Raw genomic sequence first — 15,663 nt, forward strand, 5'->3', positions numbered from 1 at the left:
AAAAAAAAAAATGGTTTTCCAAATTTTCGTTCCTCAAAGTTCCACATTAATCATTCTAAATAAATTTTAAAAAAAAATAAAAATTCCATATTAACACATGAGTAACATAGGTGACCCTAAATTGGACTGTTTGGAAGTGTAAAATCACTACATATATGGCTCTCATGCACCAATTTTTTGAGTTAGTAACGAAATTAAGTCATTATTCTTAAATTGCAATAGTTATTAAACTATACTTCAATCGTTATAATTAAAACTACATGGACTAAAGTCGAACTTGAACTTTAACCGAATTATAGACTAAAATCTTAATTTAGTTTTTGTTTTTGTTAAGTGGAAGCCCTAGGCCAAAACACGTTAAGAAGATGAGGATAAGGTACTAGCCCAAATTCTCAGTGTGGGTTAAGATAGCCCCATTAAGTTCTGTATGTCTTAATTTTTTCAATGGTTAAGCCCACCTAGTTTTAGCCCAAAGCTAAGCCCCTATAAGCCAAGGTCCTGAAAACGCTTCTTTGTGTAGTTCACAGCTCGACCTAAACCCTAAACCAAAGCAATTGGAAATAGGGTTTTATCAGGGGTTCAGAGGCCACAGCGGAAAGGTAAGCATTTTTCATAGCCAGTCTCCTAAGTTTCAATCTTGAAGCAAACTTATTTAAGCTCTATACAACCGTAGTCTTTTAATTTAGGCGTGAGATGTAATTCTTCGTTCTTCCTTTTTTCCTTTGCTGCTTGGCTGCCGAGAAAATTGATGCATAAGAGGATGGAAAGATATCGCATTTTCGTTTTTTTTTTTTTTTTTTTTAAATTTCCTGAAATCCCAACTGTAGTTTTTTTGTGTTTGAATCTATTCTTCATAGGCTGTGGTGTGTTAATCTGATATTTCAACTTTGATTGATTTGAGCTGGAAATAAAAGAAATATTTTGGAATTTGTAATGATTCTGTGTTTATTAAGATTAAGATATGTGATATTGTTAGGTAGGTTATAAATTTAGTCGTGCAGCATAGATTTTTTTTCTATTTTGTTTCCTGAATGCATTAATCTGTTTTTGGTACAAATCTTTTCAAATGTATGAACTGATATGAAGTGATTTATCCTGTTCATTAGTCTAAACAACTTGCATCTTTTCCTAATAGATTTACTAAATGGGTGTATCCAATAAAGAGTCCAGACAGTTTAATGAGGATTCCATGGAAGAGGATGATTTGGAAGATGTGTCTGAGCCAGAATCCGAACCAGAATCTGAAGATGAGGAAGATGTGAAATTGACTGAACCATCAAAGAAAGCCATATTCAACAGAGATGGTCTCCTTGATAAACTTGGGGATATTAGCTGGCCGGAGAATGCTGGATGGGTGCACAAACTTTCTGTTGATATTGATCAAGAGCAACAGGTGGACGTGAATGATGACCTAACTCGGGAGCTCGCGTTTTATACCCAGGCTGTAGAGGGAACGAGAAAGGCATTCGAGAAGCTTCAGTCAATGGGGCTTCCTTTTCTCAGGCCTGAGGACTACTATGCGGAAATGGTGAAGACAGATTCCCACATGGAGAGAGTGAAGAGCCGGCTTTTGGTAGAGAAGAAGAAGATTGAGGAAGCCGATGAGAGAAGGAAAGCTAGAGATGCCAAGAAATTATCTAAAGAGATTCAGGCTCAGAAGTTGAAAGAGAGAGCTAAGCAGAAAAAGGAGGACATAGAGTCTGTGAAGAAGTGGAGGAAGCAGAGGCAGCAGAGTGGGTTTGCTGGGGGTGACAAAGGCAGTGAGTTGGATTTGGCATTCGAAGACGGGAAACCATTTGAGAAGTCAAGTAATAAGAGGCCAGGTGTAGCTCCAGGAGATCGGTCGGGAGGGAAGGCAAGACAAGGTGTGAAGGTGGGGAAGAAACCAAAGAAGAGGGATATCAAGGATTCCAAGTTTGGATATGGAGGGAGGAAAGGTTCCAAGAAGCAAAATATGGCTGAAACCACCAATGATTTGAGAGGCTTCAATAAAGATTCTCTCTCAGGAAATAAGAAAAGGAAGAGGTGATACCATCTTAGGATTTTGTTTTTGTACTAGTCTTTCTTTCTGGTAAGGGCTTGCCTGTTTAGCCAATGAATTTTTGCTTTTGACTTTAATACATGTGAACTTTTAAGTGTGTTAAGCCTTGCTCCAACACTACTGACCTTGAACGTGGTGGTTGTGCTTCTTGGTGGATGATCGTAGTATGAAGTAATATTTTTATTGATGCAAAGTTTTAGTTGGTCCTGATGAAGCCAAACACTACAACCAATTTGTAGCTTTCTTCATATGAAAAATTATGATTTACAAACAAATATCTTATATATGTCTTCATCCATTCTATTTCTTGAACTGTAGCTTCCAATTACAAAGAATTTTGTAGTGTTCATATGCTTCTGGTTTCACCTTGCTTTTAATAACTAAATGTGCAATCGATCCATTCAAATGCATTTCAATATCCATCTGCTTCGCCTATAAACTGTCCTGGAAAGCCGATAACATTACGTTTTTAAAGCTCTTGTTCTTTATGAAATCGGTTCTGTGCCCTACCAATGCAAGGGCCCTTCAACATGGATGCCAGATCTATTTATTATTATTTTATATTGAACGAGTAAAAAGAGTATAAAGGATATCTCAGCAAGTCTTTGGTACCCATAACCAGCGCCATATGTATATATATATTTTCCTGGTAACAAAGACATTGAAATTTTGATTGAAGACAGATTGGACTTTTCTTTTATAACAGTAAAAAAGTCTGGGATTTGCTCAACACACTCAAAAATAAAATTTGTAGTTCTATGATGTCAACTTTTGATGCCAAGAAACGAAGAAAGTTCCATGTGAGGTTCTTGGAAGGTACGTTTGGACTTTTTTGATTAAACAAAAGAGAGAAGACCCACTAAACAGTGAGTCATTTGGGAAGTTTCATCTCAACTACAGTTGATTTATATCTCAATCATTAAACAAAATCATATAATATATGTCATTTTCTATGTAGTTTTCACACCACACCACCTCGCCATCAACTCGTTAACATGATCTCCTTCAAAAAGCTTCTCGCCTACACTTCTTTCAATCCACTGTACCAGTAGTTATAAATAGCGTCTTCTCGTTCTTCTCCTAACACCCTACCCCTTCTCCTCGCTTTTGTTCATCAAAATATATCCTATCCAGTCCAATCCAATCCAATCTGCTCAACCATGTTGGCTTCTGCAGTGGACTTGCTCACTCAGGCTGCTTCCAATTCTCTGCTTGTTTTCTGCTTCTGCAATTTGATTATAGTCATGATCGTCATGGGGTCGAAACCGGGCTCTTACTTTGAGCAAGAAAGTGAAATTCCAGTCTCAATGAGCAGCAGCTACAAGTACAACAGAAACAACGCAAATTGTAAACAAGTTAATGATGCTAAATGTAAGCAGGAGGAGGGTACTTTGGTCAATCCATCTGATACTGTTTTCAGCCAAGTTTCATCAAATGCCAAGAAAGAACTTGCCACTGCCAGTGATGAAAAGGACAGCATCATCAGCCATCACAATGACAGCAAGAAGTGCGACAATGATGATGAGCTGAGAAGAAGAGCGGAAGAGTTTATTGAAAAAATGAACAAAGGATGGAGGGCAGAGTTGTTGAGAAATTCACATTTAATCTAAAGGGCCTTGCATAATAAATTTGTATTAGCTTGGTTTTTGGTCATCATCAAGCTTAAACTTTTGTACATTAATTGTAACTCTGATGTGGTTTATTGAGAAAATTTTAATTTTAATCGTTAGAAATAGAAATGTTCTTAGAATTGCCGGTCCCGGAAATGAAGTCTGCAACTGCAAATCTTCTGTGAAATTCTTGATCCTGTCCTGTATGTTTCGGAGGGTAACTTTGTTCAGACTTATAGATTAACAAAACGTAAGCAAAAGCCTCATATCATATGCCTTGATTCTGGTCTCACATGGATAAAGAGGGAAAGTGTTTGAAAAGTTACAAAAGGGCATGTTCATTTGGTAATGTAAGCTGCATGAACTTTTCTCATCTTCTTTTGTATTTTGGTCCATCGTTCAACTTTTTATCACTTCCCCTGCTTGAGAGAATAATTATATATATATATATATATAAATGGCTTTAATAATAAAGAATCTCATATCAGTTGCAGGAGGACATTGATTTGTTTTCAATTATAAGCTATGCCACCAATTTCAGGAAAGCCTAAACTCTGAAGTTGGAGGGCCAGGTCAACGTTTTGCCTAACTTTTAAGTGTTGTGTTGGTCTGTTGTCAATTTCGAAATAAGTTGGTAGGTCAAGATCTTTTAATATAAATAAACCCATTTTGAAATAATTTTCTTTAATTTAAACTATACTTAGTCTCCTTCACATAATTACCTGACTAATAGTTTTCTAATATCTTGCAAGCAAACCAGTTTTAGTCAAATTTAATGAGATGATCAGGTACATGTTCTGTTCTGTTTTGCAAAAGAAAAAAAGAGACAAGAAACAAAGTACCATGAAAACGGGCTTGGTTAGTGGGTGATGTTTTTGTGATGACGCAGACGGAAGGAGAGGCTGAGAAGGAACCATGTGAGATTCTTGTTTGGTACAATGGACTTTTAATTAAAAAAAATGAAAAAGAGGCCCCATCATCCCCATAATTCTAGTTGGGAATAAGCTTTCCATTCCAATGCATGATAAATAAAAACATTTTTTTTATGCCATTTATCATTAGCTTTCACAATACAGAACATCTTCCTCTCCTTAAAGCTTCCCATCCACTCTTTCCTTCATCCATACAAGCTTTCAAGTGGGCTAACCTCTCTCTCTCTCTCTCTCTCTCACACACACACATTTTGTTAACAAAGTTTACCCTTCCAATGTACACAACTATGCTTGATTCTACACTAGATTTAATCACTCAGGCTGCTTCCAACTCTCTATTCATCTTCTGTTTCTGCAACTTGATCATAGTCATTATCCTCGTGGGCTCGAAACCCATCTCCAACAATGATGAAAGAAGCGCAATTCACCTCACAATGCCCGCCAGCAAGCACGTGGATGATGAACAAGGCACAAGGGCTAAACAAGTGTGCAAGAAGAACAATGCCTTGATGGAAGTCAGTCAAGTGTCAAATGCCCAGACTGCAATATCTGATAACAGTAAAGTCAGCAGTGCCAATAGTGACAATGGTGAAACTGAGGGTGATGACGAGCTGAGGACAAGAGCAGAAGAATTTATAGAAAAGGTTAATAAAGCATGGAAAGCAGAATTACTAAGAAATTCACGTTTATTCTAGGCCATGGTCTAAAGCCAGCAATTTTTCGTTGCAGGGACGAGGCTTTGCTGTGTTGATAACATCTTTAAAAGGAACGTGCTTAAATTGCCTTCTATTATTCCTTTTTAACTTTATGACTTTTTTTTCTCTCTGTTTTTTGGAGTTGTGGACTTAAATGTTCTGTCATATGGATATGGATAAAGAGAACCGATTTGGGAGAATGTAAGATAGATATGCAATTTTGTGAACTTTTTAAACACTCACAAGTTCATAACCAAGAGAGCATTCACTCAAATTCCAACTTTCAGATACTAAGAAGTTTATGGGACAAATCACTAATCATGTTTCATACATCTAAAAATGCTACACCATAGAACACTAGAAATACATGAATACAACAGCCACACGATAAGCCTCGTGCTCGAGAGACCGACCTAAAACCTAATAAGAACGACTACAATCCTGGGTTAAAACCAACATGAGGTACGTTAAGCCTAGTTTGTCCTTCACAAAAGAGCCAATGAGTTTGCATATTGGTGTCAGACAAGGTTGAGTGAGCCTAGATGTCACTGATTCTGGAGAAAATAATTAAGATACAACCATCACAAAGGGAGCAAACATGATCAATAAGAAACTTCACAGTTTGGTTGACCAGGGCCTTTAGATTCCTCTTCCGACAACGATTTACTCTCAGGAGCTGAGTTCTTAAAGCTGTGCATGGGGTTTACAGAAGTTGAATTGTTTCCATGGAAGGAAGGAGAAGTCAGAATGGGCTTTACTCCACCACAGACCTTCATTTCTTCACCAGACACGGCATTGACAACAATAGGGACAATTGACGATGATACAGGCTCGAGTCTCTGTTTCTTGGGCTTCTGTTCCTGCTGGTGACCTGGTAGAAAACTCCCCACCACAACCTGATGTAGTTAAAACAGTTCAAAGGAAAACATTAACTGCACAACTCTGGATATATACAGGTGGAACATGCAAAAAAGAAGAATTTACTGTTATAAAGTAAGCTACAATACATTACAACAATTAATTTCTAATATAATAACAAAATATTGGATTATTTGATAACGAAATAGTAAAATTAACATTTTAAACGTGTCAGAAATTAATCAATTATATAATGACTGACTATTAATCTTCTTTTACTTCATCTTTTGTTCTCTCTTCCTAGGAAATGATGTTACCTGCACAGGGCCAGCAGCTATCAACATACCAGCAAGCCCTCCCCCAACCACTCTACCGTCTGGACCTGCCAAAGCGACACTCATGCCACCAGATCTGCTCTTTGTTCCTGCGTTCTCAATTGCAATATATGATCCAGACAAGGAAAGTATCTCAAACCGGCCCTGTAAAATTTAAAAGGAAAAAAAAAAAACCACCGTCAAATTTTCTCCCGATCAACAATGTCAGGAAACCGAGTATGATAACAGTTTAACTACATCATGTCGGCCAAGTTACAAACTTGAAACTTTTTGGGTCAGCATAAAGATAAGAACTTATACAAGTCATTTACTAAAACAGTTATAGAGTTGATCAATCTTCCACATTAATGTTGACTTCTGCAGGAACACATGGAGTCAATAATTGCTGTATTTTCTTTTGATTTAATGTGTTGTTCACTAGCTATAGTAGCTGAACAAATAACAAAAATACTGAAAGGTTATACTCTTAAAAATAGAGCATTTAAAAATAAATAACATATGATATACACAACACCAAGTATGTAAATAGCTTGCAACTAAGAAGTTACATTGTATAGTAATAACACACAATTTGAAAGGAGGATGAAAGGCCATACCTCATATGTTAAAGTACCCCCAGAAGAACTGGGCTGCCGAAGTGTAACATTTGAAATGGTACCATTTGCAGAAAGTATGCAAATAGCTCGAGACCCTTGTTGAGAGAATGACATGATCTTCATCGTAACATCCTACGACAACCAGAAGAAATATCAGAAATCAGGTCAAGAACAACATAGATCAAAGCACTAAGTCTTGGACATGCAAACTCATCCTTAACAAATCTTGAGATGAAAACTTCCATTATCGATTAGGAATAGTTGGCATGAGATTGCTGTAGTGACGTGAAAATTTGTTTCACATAATTTTTCAATGCATACCTCGCCAGCATGGACAGTGAGGACATGAGGTGTAAAGTTTGCACCAACAGAGTATGCAATTTTCTCACCTACAAAAGAATTAATAACCTTCAGCGAATCGAAAATAAAACAAACAAATAAATTCTCATCTAATGTATATAATACCCATAACCATGAAAATGACAAAGCATGGAGATGTTAGATGATTATTGATTAGAATAGATGGGAAAATGAACAAAGCCTGGAAATTGTTGCCTAGTTCACCACCAGAAAGAGGCAACCCTAGCTAATTTGATGAACTTGAGAAGGAAATAAATAAAAAGCTAATGAATAACTACTAATGATTTAAAATTTGTAGAAACGAACCCCATTAATTTTATAACAAAGGTCATAGTTTATGCCTTAGGGCCGCTCAAAAACCATTCCGTGACTAGACTGCCCATAATCCTCAGTTGCCCTTGAACCAAATATGAGATTTCTTTCTACAGTGGTTAAGGTCAAAACTTGCCCAGAAAATATTAATTTATAACCCGAACCGTATAAACCCAGTGTTTGTGTGCATAATTCTCATGCCCAGATGGAGTTTAAACTCTTGCAAGCCAACCCATATCATTTTCTTCCACCACATTTTCTGCTTGTGCTGCCTTTATTTTTCTCTTTCTTCCTTATCTTGTGCAGCTTAGCCAGGTCTTTCCACAGAACCCCACCAGAGCCAGCAGGTTTTTAAGAGATAATCACGTAATTAGACAAAGTCCAATCCAGGCACGTCACCCCATTAGTGGACTCTACCTATTGAACAAGCTGGCACCTTCAATCATTCTCATCCTGTTTCCTCGTAAGCTTTAGCTATCTTCCCTCACAAAAAGGCAAAGGACTAGTATAATATAATTGTAGGCAGCCAGCAGAAAAACTCCACATCTTCACCACATATACCATTTGCTTCCAGATCTGACAGGGAATCTGATACAAAAAGGGTCCACTCCCACACCAAATCCAACAAACATTCCCTCAAAATCGTACTCTAAAAACGCAAATCCAATTCCAAAATTCAATCTTTTCACCGCCGGCACAAGCCTTAAACGATTTTGTACCAAAATTTACTCACAGCAATAAACACAAGCCCTTCAAAGCTACCATAACAGATCATGATCATCCCAAATGTAACAGTAAAAACGGTAACCAACAATAACTGAAAGTCAAAAAATTTTCAAAGCTTATAAATTTTAAAAGGGTCTTAGATCCTAGAACACTACATATGAGAGTCGTTTTATTACCTGAGCTCTCAAAAACGTCATACTTGTGAGACTTCTTGACTGAGTCAACGGGCCGCCCTCTGCCCCTTTTCCAGGCCGAGAACTCTCCTGTGAGCGGAATCGAAGACGAAATCGGCATCGGCGACAATGCCGACGAGACGGTCTTGTCAGGTCCGTACTTCCTAGGCCTGCCCCTCTTCTTCTTCACTTCCGTACCGGTCAAGGCCAAGCTCATCGGCGAGGCCGTTGCAGCTGCTGCCATTGTGGGACCCCCAGATGGGCTGGGGTTTTCATTTCTCGGGGCAATTCTGTAGGTATCTGGAGCTTCTTCACCGCTCACTGCTACCCCAGAAACCAAGTTGTCTTTCTCCTCCATATTTGTATGTAACTTTCAGATAACAAAACCCTAGTAAGCTTAAACCCTACAAACTCTTACAAATTTAGAACCTACCCATTAAAGCCCTCAACTTTAGGAAGCAAGAATACCTAGAAAATGTGATATCTAAGGACAAAAAAAGTTGATTGAAATAAAACACAAGAACCCAGAAGATTTTCTGTGAAACTGAGCTAGAAAATTCCAACTTTTCAAGGAAAATTTGGAACTCTAGAAACAAAAACTCGTCTTTAAATGCTGAAAGCTAGAGAGCCCAGCGTTGCAACTCCTCCAGCTCTGAGGTTTGTCTCCACCATTGTAGAGAAAGCACAGAGCTTCAATGGCAAGAAACTGAATTTCAGTAAAAAAAATTGTAAACAACTTCCCAGAATTACAAAGAACTAGAAGCACAAATTCTTCTTGTGATTTCAGAAATACTTCGAAGAAATGTAAATTTAGGGTTTTGCAGGAAAAGGAGGAGAAATAAATAAACTATTAAAATTGGAAAATTATAATTAAAAAATAAATTGTATATTTAAATATTAATGAATTTGATTAAAATTTAATATTCTAATTGCATATTCAAAGTATAAATTTTAGTTAAGAAATTGGTTCGCGTCCGTCTCGGAAATTTAATAAAGGCGATTTAATAAATGGACAATGATACTGAATTTGAATATTTAAAAAAACAATCAAGTTTAGTTTGAGAAAAGAAAAGGGCTTTTCTATTTTATATTACCTTTTATTTATTTAAAGTTGTATAAAGAAATATATATCAAAGCTGTAAAGCTAACGTTAGAGCTATGCCAATTTTCCAACTACTGACAACTCCTTTGTCTTTTCAGAAAATTAAAGTTGACTAGATCATTTTAATTTGAACTAAACGCCCTTTTAGTTTGAGGTATCTACTGTTAATGCCACTGTAAAATAACATGCCCTTCAAAAAAATAAATATGAAAATGGAAGGCTTATGAATTTGTTAGTGATAGATTACCAGAAAAAGAATCCACCACTAGAAGAAAGGAGATTGTTTACCCAGAAAAGGAAAAAACAAAACAAACTCAAAACTTGTGCTTGCTGCTTGTATTGTTTAGCATTTTATGATTGGAAAGAGATCACGCTTCTAGCCAGAGAAGATCTGTCTGAAGAAAGCTAACAGATCCAATATTTGGTTGATATATAAATAATGCAGATGATCTCAGAGAAAGCTCATGAAATCTAAAGAGCATAGGTAAAGCAACAAGTAAACCTTGTTCACAGCAAACCACATCACGCAGACAGTCTTCTTAAACCAATCAATCAATTTCCATAGATAAATTGGAACAAAGGAGCACAGAAAACTTAATGATGATCACATTGATTAATCAAGAGGGAACTGGTTCAGACAACTTAGTCCACGTTCACTGGTCGTAGACTATGTACACCAGATCGGGGAAGCCAATTACAATTGACTTGAAAATTAGAAAACCAAAACACAAAAGGAAAAAAGAAATGCTAAAACAACACTTAATTCAAGTTCACCAGAAATTAACTAATCTATCAAACTTGTATCATGGACTTGATATGTGCTTTTGGGAGCACAAAACCAGCTCTTCTTTCCTCAAAAGAGTATTCAATCTCTTCAGGGATTTCTTCGACTACATTGGCAGCAAAAGGAATTGGTGGATAAGCCGGGGTCATAGCTGTCTGCATGGGTACTGACACCGTTGATGGCGTCGTTGGCACAAAAATTGGCATCACCTTGGGAGTCTTATTCTCTTCATCTGCAAGATTGGTAGACTTCAAAGGAGTAGTTATTGCACCATTTTCAGTTGGAATAGAAATGGGTGAGAAGGGTTTCCGCATTGTGGGTGTCTCCACTTCAGAAGCATTTGTGGCACCAAAAGAGTGCTTTTTAACAGGAAGACCAGCAACATCCAAGCCTCTCCTGCCTGCATAAACAGAGAAAAAGATAAAGACATATAATTTTATTGTTTAGAAAACTTTTATGTTGTGTCTGGATGGCAATGTACACTAGACAGCAACAGAGATGGTGTTCCAGTGTCATGCCTCATTTTTTGTTTAAAATGAAATCACTGTGTTTAAGTTTTGTGTACAGCAACAGATGCTTCTGGAACACCGACCAACGAAGAATAAAACAAACATGTTTCTAGGTACTACTAGCAGAGTCCTCCCCTGCAAGGAAATAGAGGGTGAATAACCTTCGAAACTACTAGAATACTATGTTCAATCTTCTCATTTGTCAACCAAACACAAATGAGAACAATTGAAGAAGAGATTTACCTGAGGACAAAGCTGAAAAGCCATCATCCAGATAATTACTTAATTGCTCATTCTGGTGGATTCGGTCAGCCTTCCTTGGGGTTGGACGTGAATGAGGAGTAGCTTTGATCGAGTGAAGTGGATCAGGTTTAGGAGCTTGCATCGAAAGTCTTCTATTACTTGCACCTCCAGTTGACATTCTGGGAGCTTTCTTTACACTCTGAGGTTTGGAAGGACTTGGTTTTGACCCATAAAGTGCCTCTTGTTCAGCTATGAGCTGACCCTGAATTTTTTTCTGGTCCTGAAATGGAGATTTAATTGTTAAAAAGATTATCTTACTCAATCTTATTCAATAAGAAAGAACCACGATATGGATGCATGGTCAAACGAAGTCCATCAATGAGTAAAATGAAGATGTTCAAGTGAAACTACAGAACCATACCCGCTGCCTTCGGCGTTCTTGCTCCTTCTCCTCACGTAAAATAGTATACTCTTCAAGCATGGAAAGAAGAGGGATCTGAACAGAGGTATATAACAAGAAAAATTGTGAATTTGCATATATGAAAACAAACAAAATAAACTTAAGCTGGAATACCTCCTAGAGAATTCAGAAATACAAGGAAAGTAACTTACACCATCATATGTGAAATCAATGCCTCTCTCCTTCTCCCATGCTATGGTTTTTGAAGCCAATGCATCCACCATTGCTGTATAAACACATATGGGAAGCAAACCATAAGGAGGAGGGGGGATGAAGAAGAAGAACTTATGAACAAAAACAGCAGAAAAAATAACTGAGACCAGCAGACATAAAAAAAAACTTCTACTACTGGAGAAACTCAAGCACTTAAAAAGGATCAGTTAAATTCCAACTAGCCAATGTAACTGAGACCAGCATAAATATAAATCAAAATTATATTCTTGAATTTTAATGGGTTCCGTAACAGTCAGCATTATTAACCAAGGGTGCCATTCTACAAAATGTGGTCTGTACCTGGAAGTTTATTAACCAGAGCACGTGCTTTCTCAGCACGTTTAAGAGTAAGATGAGCTCCTCTTCCAGCATTGTATCGGTTTTCGTCCTAAATGACCACAGAATAGGACAAGTAAGCAAAGGGATATGAATGTGATGGAATAATCAACATGTAAAATTATGGAAACAACTAACCCTGTTATACTCCTCGAGCCAGCACTCCTCATCACACGCAAACAACCATTTGTCAACTTTTTCAAGTATTTCTTTCCTGCTAAAAGCTTCCTCTTTAACCTTTGCAACCTGAAGCTCAATTTGATCGAGGACACAAGCAGGGTCCACATCTCCTGCAAACGTAAGAATGAGGCAGACATTCAAAGACAAATGCGTAGGTATTTTCTGTTACAATGTGATATGCTATTAAGAATTTAAAATGTACCTGAATCTATAGCTTCAATGACGTAATCAATTGCGCTATCTGCTTCTAGGACCATATGTGTCTTTCTACAGATTTCCTCTAGCTCAGACCTCTTCTTAAGAACAAGCTCTTTCATTTTACTTGATTTCAACTCTTCCAACCGAGACACTTCTGCCTCAACCTGCACAATACATTTAGTCTACGTGAGTCCTTGAGAAACATGCTGATCCAAATTTTGAAAAATACAGAATTATTTTCAAAGACTCACGTAATTGATGAAGTCCACAGAGAGTGTATTCGGTTCAGTTATCTCATGTTCTGAAGCAGCAATATTACAGGTTATATTCTGAAACATCTGTTGCTCCTCAATTGGCGTATCCATCAAGTTCCATAGCTCTAACATGGTAGATGCAAGATCTTGAAGCTGTCAAAGATTAGAAGTTCACTAAGATCATTAAGTTAAACGCATAAAACTTTGACTAGAAACTAAAAATTGACTGACAACATTCTTTACCCTCTGCATTCTCTGTAGTTTAACCTCCCGTAATTTTTGTATTGCAGCAGCCAGCCGCTCAATTGTATCATTACTTATATTCTTGCATCCTTCTGAATCATCTAAACTGGGATGAACCTCACTACTTGTCTGCTTGAAATCCATACCCAGAACTAAGCAAAGTGAGTTCAATGTACACAGGTGGTCCTGTATCTGCTTCAGCCGATCACTCTGCAAAAGAAGAAAGAACAGATAAATGAGGAAGGGCATCTAAGAATACAACATTTGATTATGATGACATGCAGACAGAGGGAAAAAAAAACACTCAACCTTCTCAGTTTGGAGTGCATGCAGCTGTCTGTGCAATTCTTCAAGCCTTCTTAATGACAAATCAGTTTCATCAACAACCGTCTTAGAAGAACTATACTCTGTGCTCCCATTAATCTCACTTGAAATAATTTGTATCTCCTCTAGAACTTCCAGAAAGTTATTTTTTCTGTCCAATTTTCTTTTCTTCATCTCCTCCAGCTGTGGAACTATTTTGCTGAGCTCTTCCTTCAAGCTTCCAGCATTTTGATCAGACTGGAATGACAAAGAAAATCGTAAATAATGCTGAGTTTAAATTAGATGTCTACTAAACAATAGTCCTCTCAAGCTCAAGTGAAATAGGACATTTGAATTAGATGTCTACTAAACAATCACACCTTTTTTCTTTAAACATTGAAATTGTGCATATAGGGTAGCAACATTTAGTCATTCATCTTTTCAAAGATCACCATTCAGGTCAAAGTTTTAACATCAAATTATAATTCTATTGCCCATTGTTTAATGCCATTTGGAAAGAAATCGACGCCACTATGGCTCCTGACCTGTCTAATATGTACTGGTCGCTCCCCCATTGCAGAACAGATTGCTGCTAGTTCTGCTTCAGAATCAGCAATTGCTTGCCTTAGCTGTGCCCTACACCGATTTGCCTGATCTACCTTTCTTCTGTATACTTCTAGACACTCCTGCTCAAGCTCAAGCAACATCTTATCCCTGTCTTTGTCAGACTCCCCAACTTCGTTCCAAATTATCTACATTGTTAGAAACAAGAAAGAAAATGAGTTTAGTAATTTTGTGTACTTCAACTTATCATATACAGGAAGCTAGACCAATTTCCTTTTATATTCACAGATTCGTGAGATACCTGGAGTTCATATAAAAGTGATCCACATGTTGTTTCCATTTGCAGAAGCTGCTCACTTTGGAGATTAGACATATTGAAGAAGTTATACCTGCCACAAACAATTTCCACATTTAAACCCTAATTATATGCATTGCGTAAATCGACCATCAAATACTAAAAGTTATCTTCCTGTTCTGTGATTTATCAAATAAAATTACAAAATTTTCTGTTCAAACATTGATACTCTCAGCTCTTTCTCATTCCCACCCAATATGGCTTACCATCTAAGCCAATTAAATTCAACTCAAATACTCAGACATTTCAGGCAAATGAAATATGGAAAGCTCTAAATGGCAACTAAACCCTAGATTCCTCAAAGCCCAACCACAAATTTTAGAATTTCAGGTTTCTCACCAAAACTTAGGAGAAATTCCATATCCGGTCGGAATCACCCCAAATTCTGACTTCGAAAGGAAAATTATATTTTCCAAAAATATTTCCCATGCAATTTAGCTCAAAGAAATTGAATTGAAAACATCATTCAGATCACAAGCCGGAAATCAACTAGAAGCATTCCGTTAGGCAGTAAAGAAAGCTGATGAAAAATTTTCAACAACAAAATATTTTATCATTCAGAATATCGATACCCTCCCCAAGGAAAATGTTTTTTTTGTTGGTCCAAAAAGGAAACAGAAAATTCAAAAACTATAAACTTGGATGTTTCTGTTACTTCCGTGCTTCTTTCTTGAGAACGAGAAGGGGGAATTGGGAAAAAAAAAGGGAAGAAAATAATGAAAATGGGACGAATAAGATCCAGAGGCAAACCTGAGAGAGCGAATTAACGAACGTTAATGATCTGCTGTACGGATTTTCTTGCTACAGCAGACGCTGGTGATTTTGAGATTTTCCTGAGAAAGAGAAAACGTGGGCTTCGCTTTTCTTTTCTTGGAAAGCTTGGGAAAAAAGTAGGAATTGGGGTTTGAATTTTGATGGAGAAATATGGATGGAGAGCCTGGAGATGTATTGTGTAACTGAAATGTGAAATCTTTAGAGAGAGAGAGAAAGAGTAGTAGCCGTTTGAAGGAAAAAAGAGGACCGTTGAAGAGGGAGAGCGCTTGTTAAGGATTTGTTTTTTAATGATCTCCAGGAAGCAGCAGGTACGCACCAACGGCATTTGAATTTCAAATCCTCACAAGATGAGTTGGATTTGCTGCAGTGGATTAATGGTTGCTCTCATCTATGCATCCAATAGTATTTCGCCATGTCAGCAGAAAGTCAACTTCTGTGCCCCCCCTTCTTTTCTAATTTGCAACGATTGCATGGAAATGAAATTTAATTTCTCACCAAAAAAGAAAA

The 15,663-nt window shown here is 37.2% G+C and overlaps 4 protein-coding genes across 5 annotated transcripts; 2 read left to right on the forward strand and 2 right to left on the reverse strand.

Moving 5' to 3' along the window:
• LOC18784629 (probable rRNA-processing protein EBP2 homolog) lies at positions 493-2,316 on the forward strand. The gene is made up of 2 exons (XM_007218694.2): positions 493-599; positions 1,136-2,316. The coding sequence occupies exon 2, from the start codon at positions 1,145-1,147 to the stop codon at positions 2,027-2,029; it is 885 nt and encodes a 294-aa protein (XP_007218756.1). The 5' UTR covers positions 493-599; positions 1,136-1,144; the 3' UTR covers positions 2,030-2,316.
• LOC18785317 lies at positions 3,039-3,870 on the forward strand. Its single transcript, XM_007220989.2, has one exon. The coding sequence runs from the start codon at positions 3,202-3,204 to the stop codon at positions 3,649-3,651; it is 450 nt and encodes a 149-aa protein (XP_007221051.1). The 5' UTR covers positions 3,039-3,201; the 3' UTR covers positions 3,652-3,870.
• LOC18785895 (AT-hook motif nuclear-localized protein 3) lies at positions 5,502-9,457 on the reverse strand. Its single transcript, XM_007218215.2, has 5 exons — positions 8,642-9,457; positions 7,389-7,456; positions 7,068-7,199; positions 6,454-6,615; positions 5,502-6,174 (listed from the first exon to the last, which is right to left on the reverse strand). Exons 1-5 carry the CDS (start codon positions 8,994-8,996, stop codon positions 5,881-5,883), a joined length of 1,011 nt encoding a protein of 336 aa, XP_007218277.1. The 5' UTR covers positions 8,997-9,457; the 3' UTR covers positions 5,502-5,880.
• LOC18784876 (65-kDa microtubule-associated protein 3) lies at positions 10,323-15,581 on the reverse strand. 2 transcript variants are annotated; one of them, XM_007220163.2, is made up of 13 exons: positions 15,133-15,579; positions 14,329-14,416; positions 14,009-14,215; positions 13,470-13,721; positions 13,161-13,370; positions 12,915-13,070; positions 12,668-12,827; positions 12,424-12,575; positions 12,250-12,337; positions 11,889-11,962; positions 11,698-11,772; positions 11,277-11,556; positions 10,323-10,924 (listed from the first exon to the last, which is right to left on the reverse strand). In XM_007220163.2, exons 2-13 carry the CDS (start codon positions 14,398-14,400, stop codon positions 10,533-10,535), a joined length of 2,118 nt encoding a protein of 705 aa, XP_007220225.1. In that variant the 5' UTR covers positions 14,401-14,416; positions 15,133-15,579; the 3' UTR covers positions 10,323-10,532. The 2 variants fall into 2 exon arrangements, with proteins under 2 accessions (XP_007220225.1, XP_020414088.1); XM_020558499.1 differs by lacking the exon at positions 10,323-10,924 and adding an exon at positions 10,935-11,168 and having other exon boundaries at positions 15,133-15,581.

The sequence above is a fragment of the Prunus persica genome, chromosome G2 (genome assembly GCF_000346465.2).
Source record: "Prunus persica cultivar Lovell chromosome G2, Prunus_persica_NCBIv2, whole genome shotgun sequence".
Lineage (NCBI taxonomy): Eukaryota > Viridiplantae > Streptophyta > Magnoliopsida > Rosales > Rosaceae > Prunus > Prunus persica.

Coding starts and splice junctions, on each gene's coding strand:
- LOC18784629 (XM_007218694.2), top strand. CDS start 1,145: ATGGGTGTATCCAATAAAGAGTCCAGACAGTTTAATGAGGATTCCATG.
- LOC18785317 (XM_007220989.2), top strand. CDS start 3,202: ATGTTGGCTTCTGCAGTGGACTTGCTCACTCAGGCTGCTTCCAATTCT.
- LOC18785895 (XM_007218215.2), bottom strand. CDS start 8,996: ATGGAGGAGAAAGACAACTTGGTTTCTGGGGTAGCAGTGAGCGGTGAA. Junction 7,457..8,641: donor TGACGTTTTTGAGAGCTCAG/GTAATAAAACGA, acceptor ATTCTTTTGTAG/GTGAGAAAATTGCATACTCT. Junction 7,200..7,388: donor TCACTGTCCATGCTGGCGAG/GTATGCATTGAA, acceptor TGGTTGTCGTAG/GATGTTACGATGAAGATCAT.
- LOC18784876 (XM_007220163.2), bottom strand. CDS start 14,400: ATGTCTAATCTCCAAAGTGAGCAGCTTCTGCAAATGGAAACAACATGT. Junction 11,557..11,697: donor AAGAACGCCGAAGGCAGCGG/GTATGGTTCTGT, acceptor TCTCCATTTCAG/GACCAGAAAAAAATTCAGGG. Junction 10,925..11,276: donor CTTTTCAGCTTTGTCCTCAG/GTAAATCTCTTC, acceptor CTGTTTATGCAG/GCAGGAGAGGCTTGGATGTT.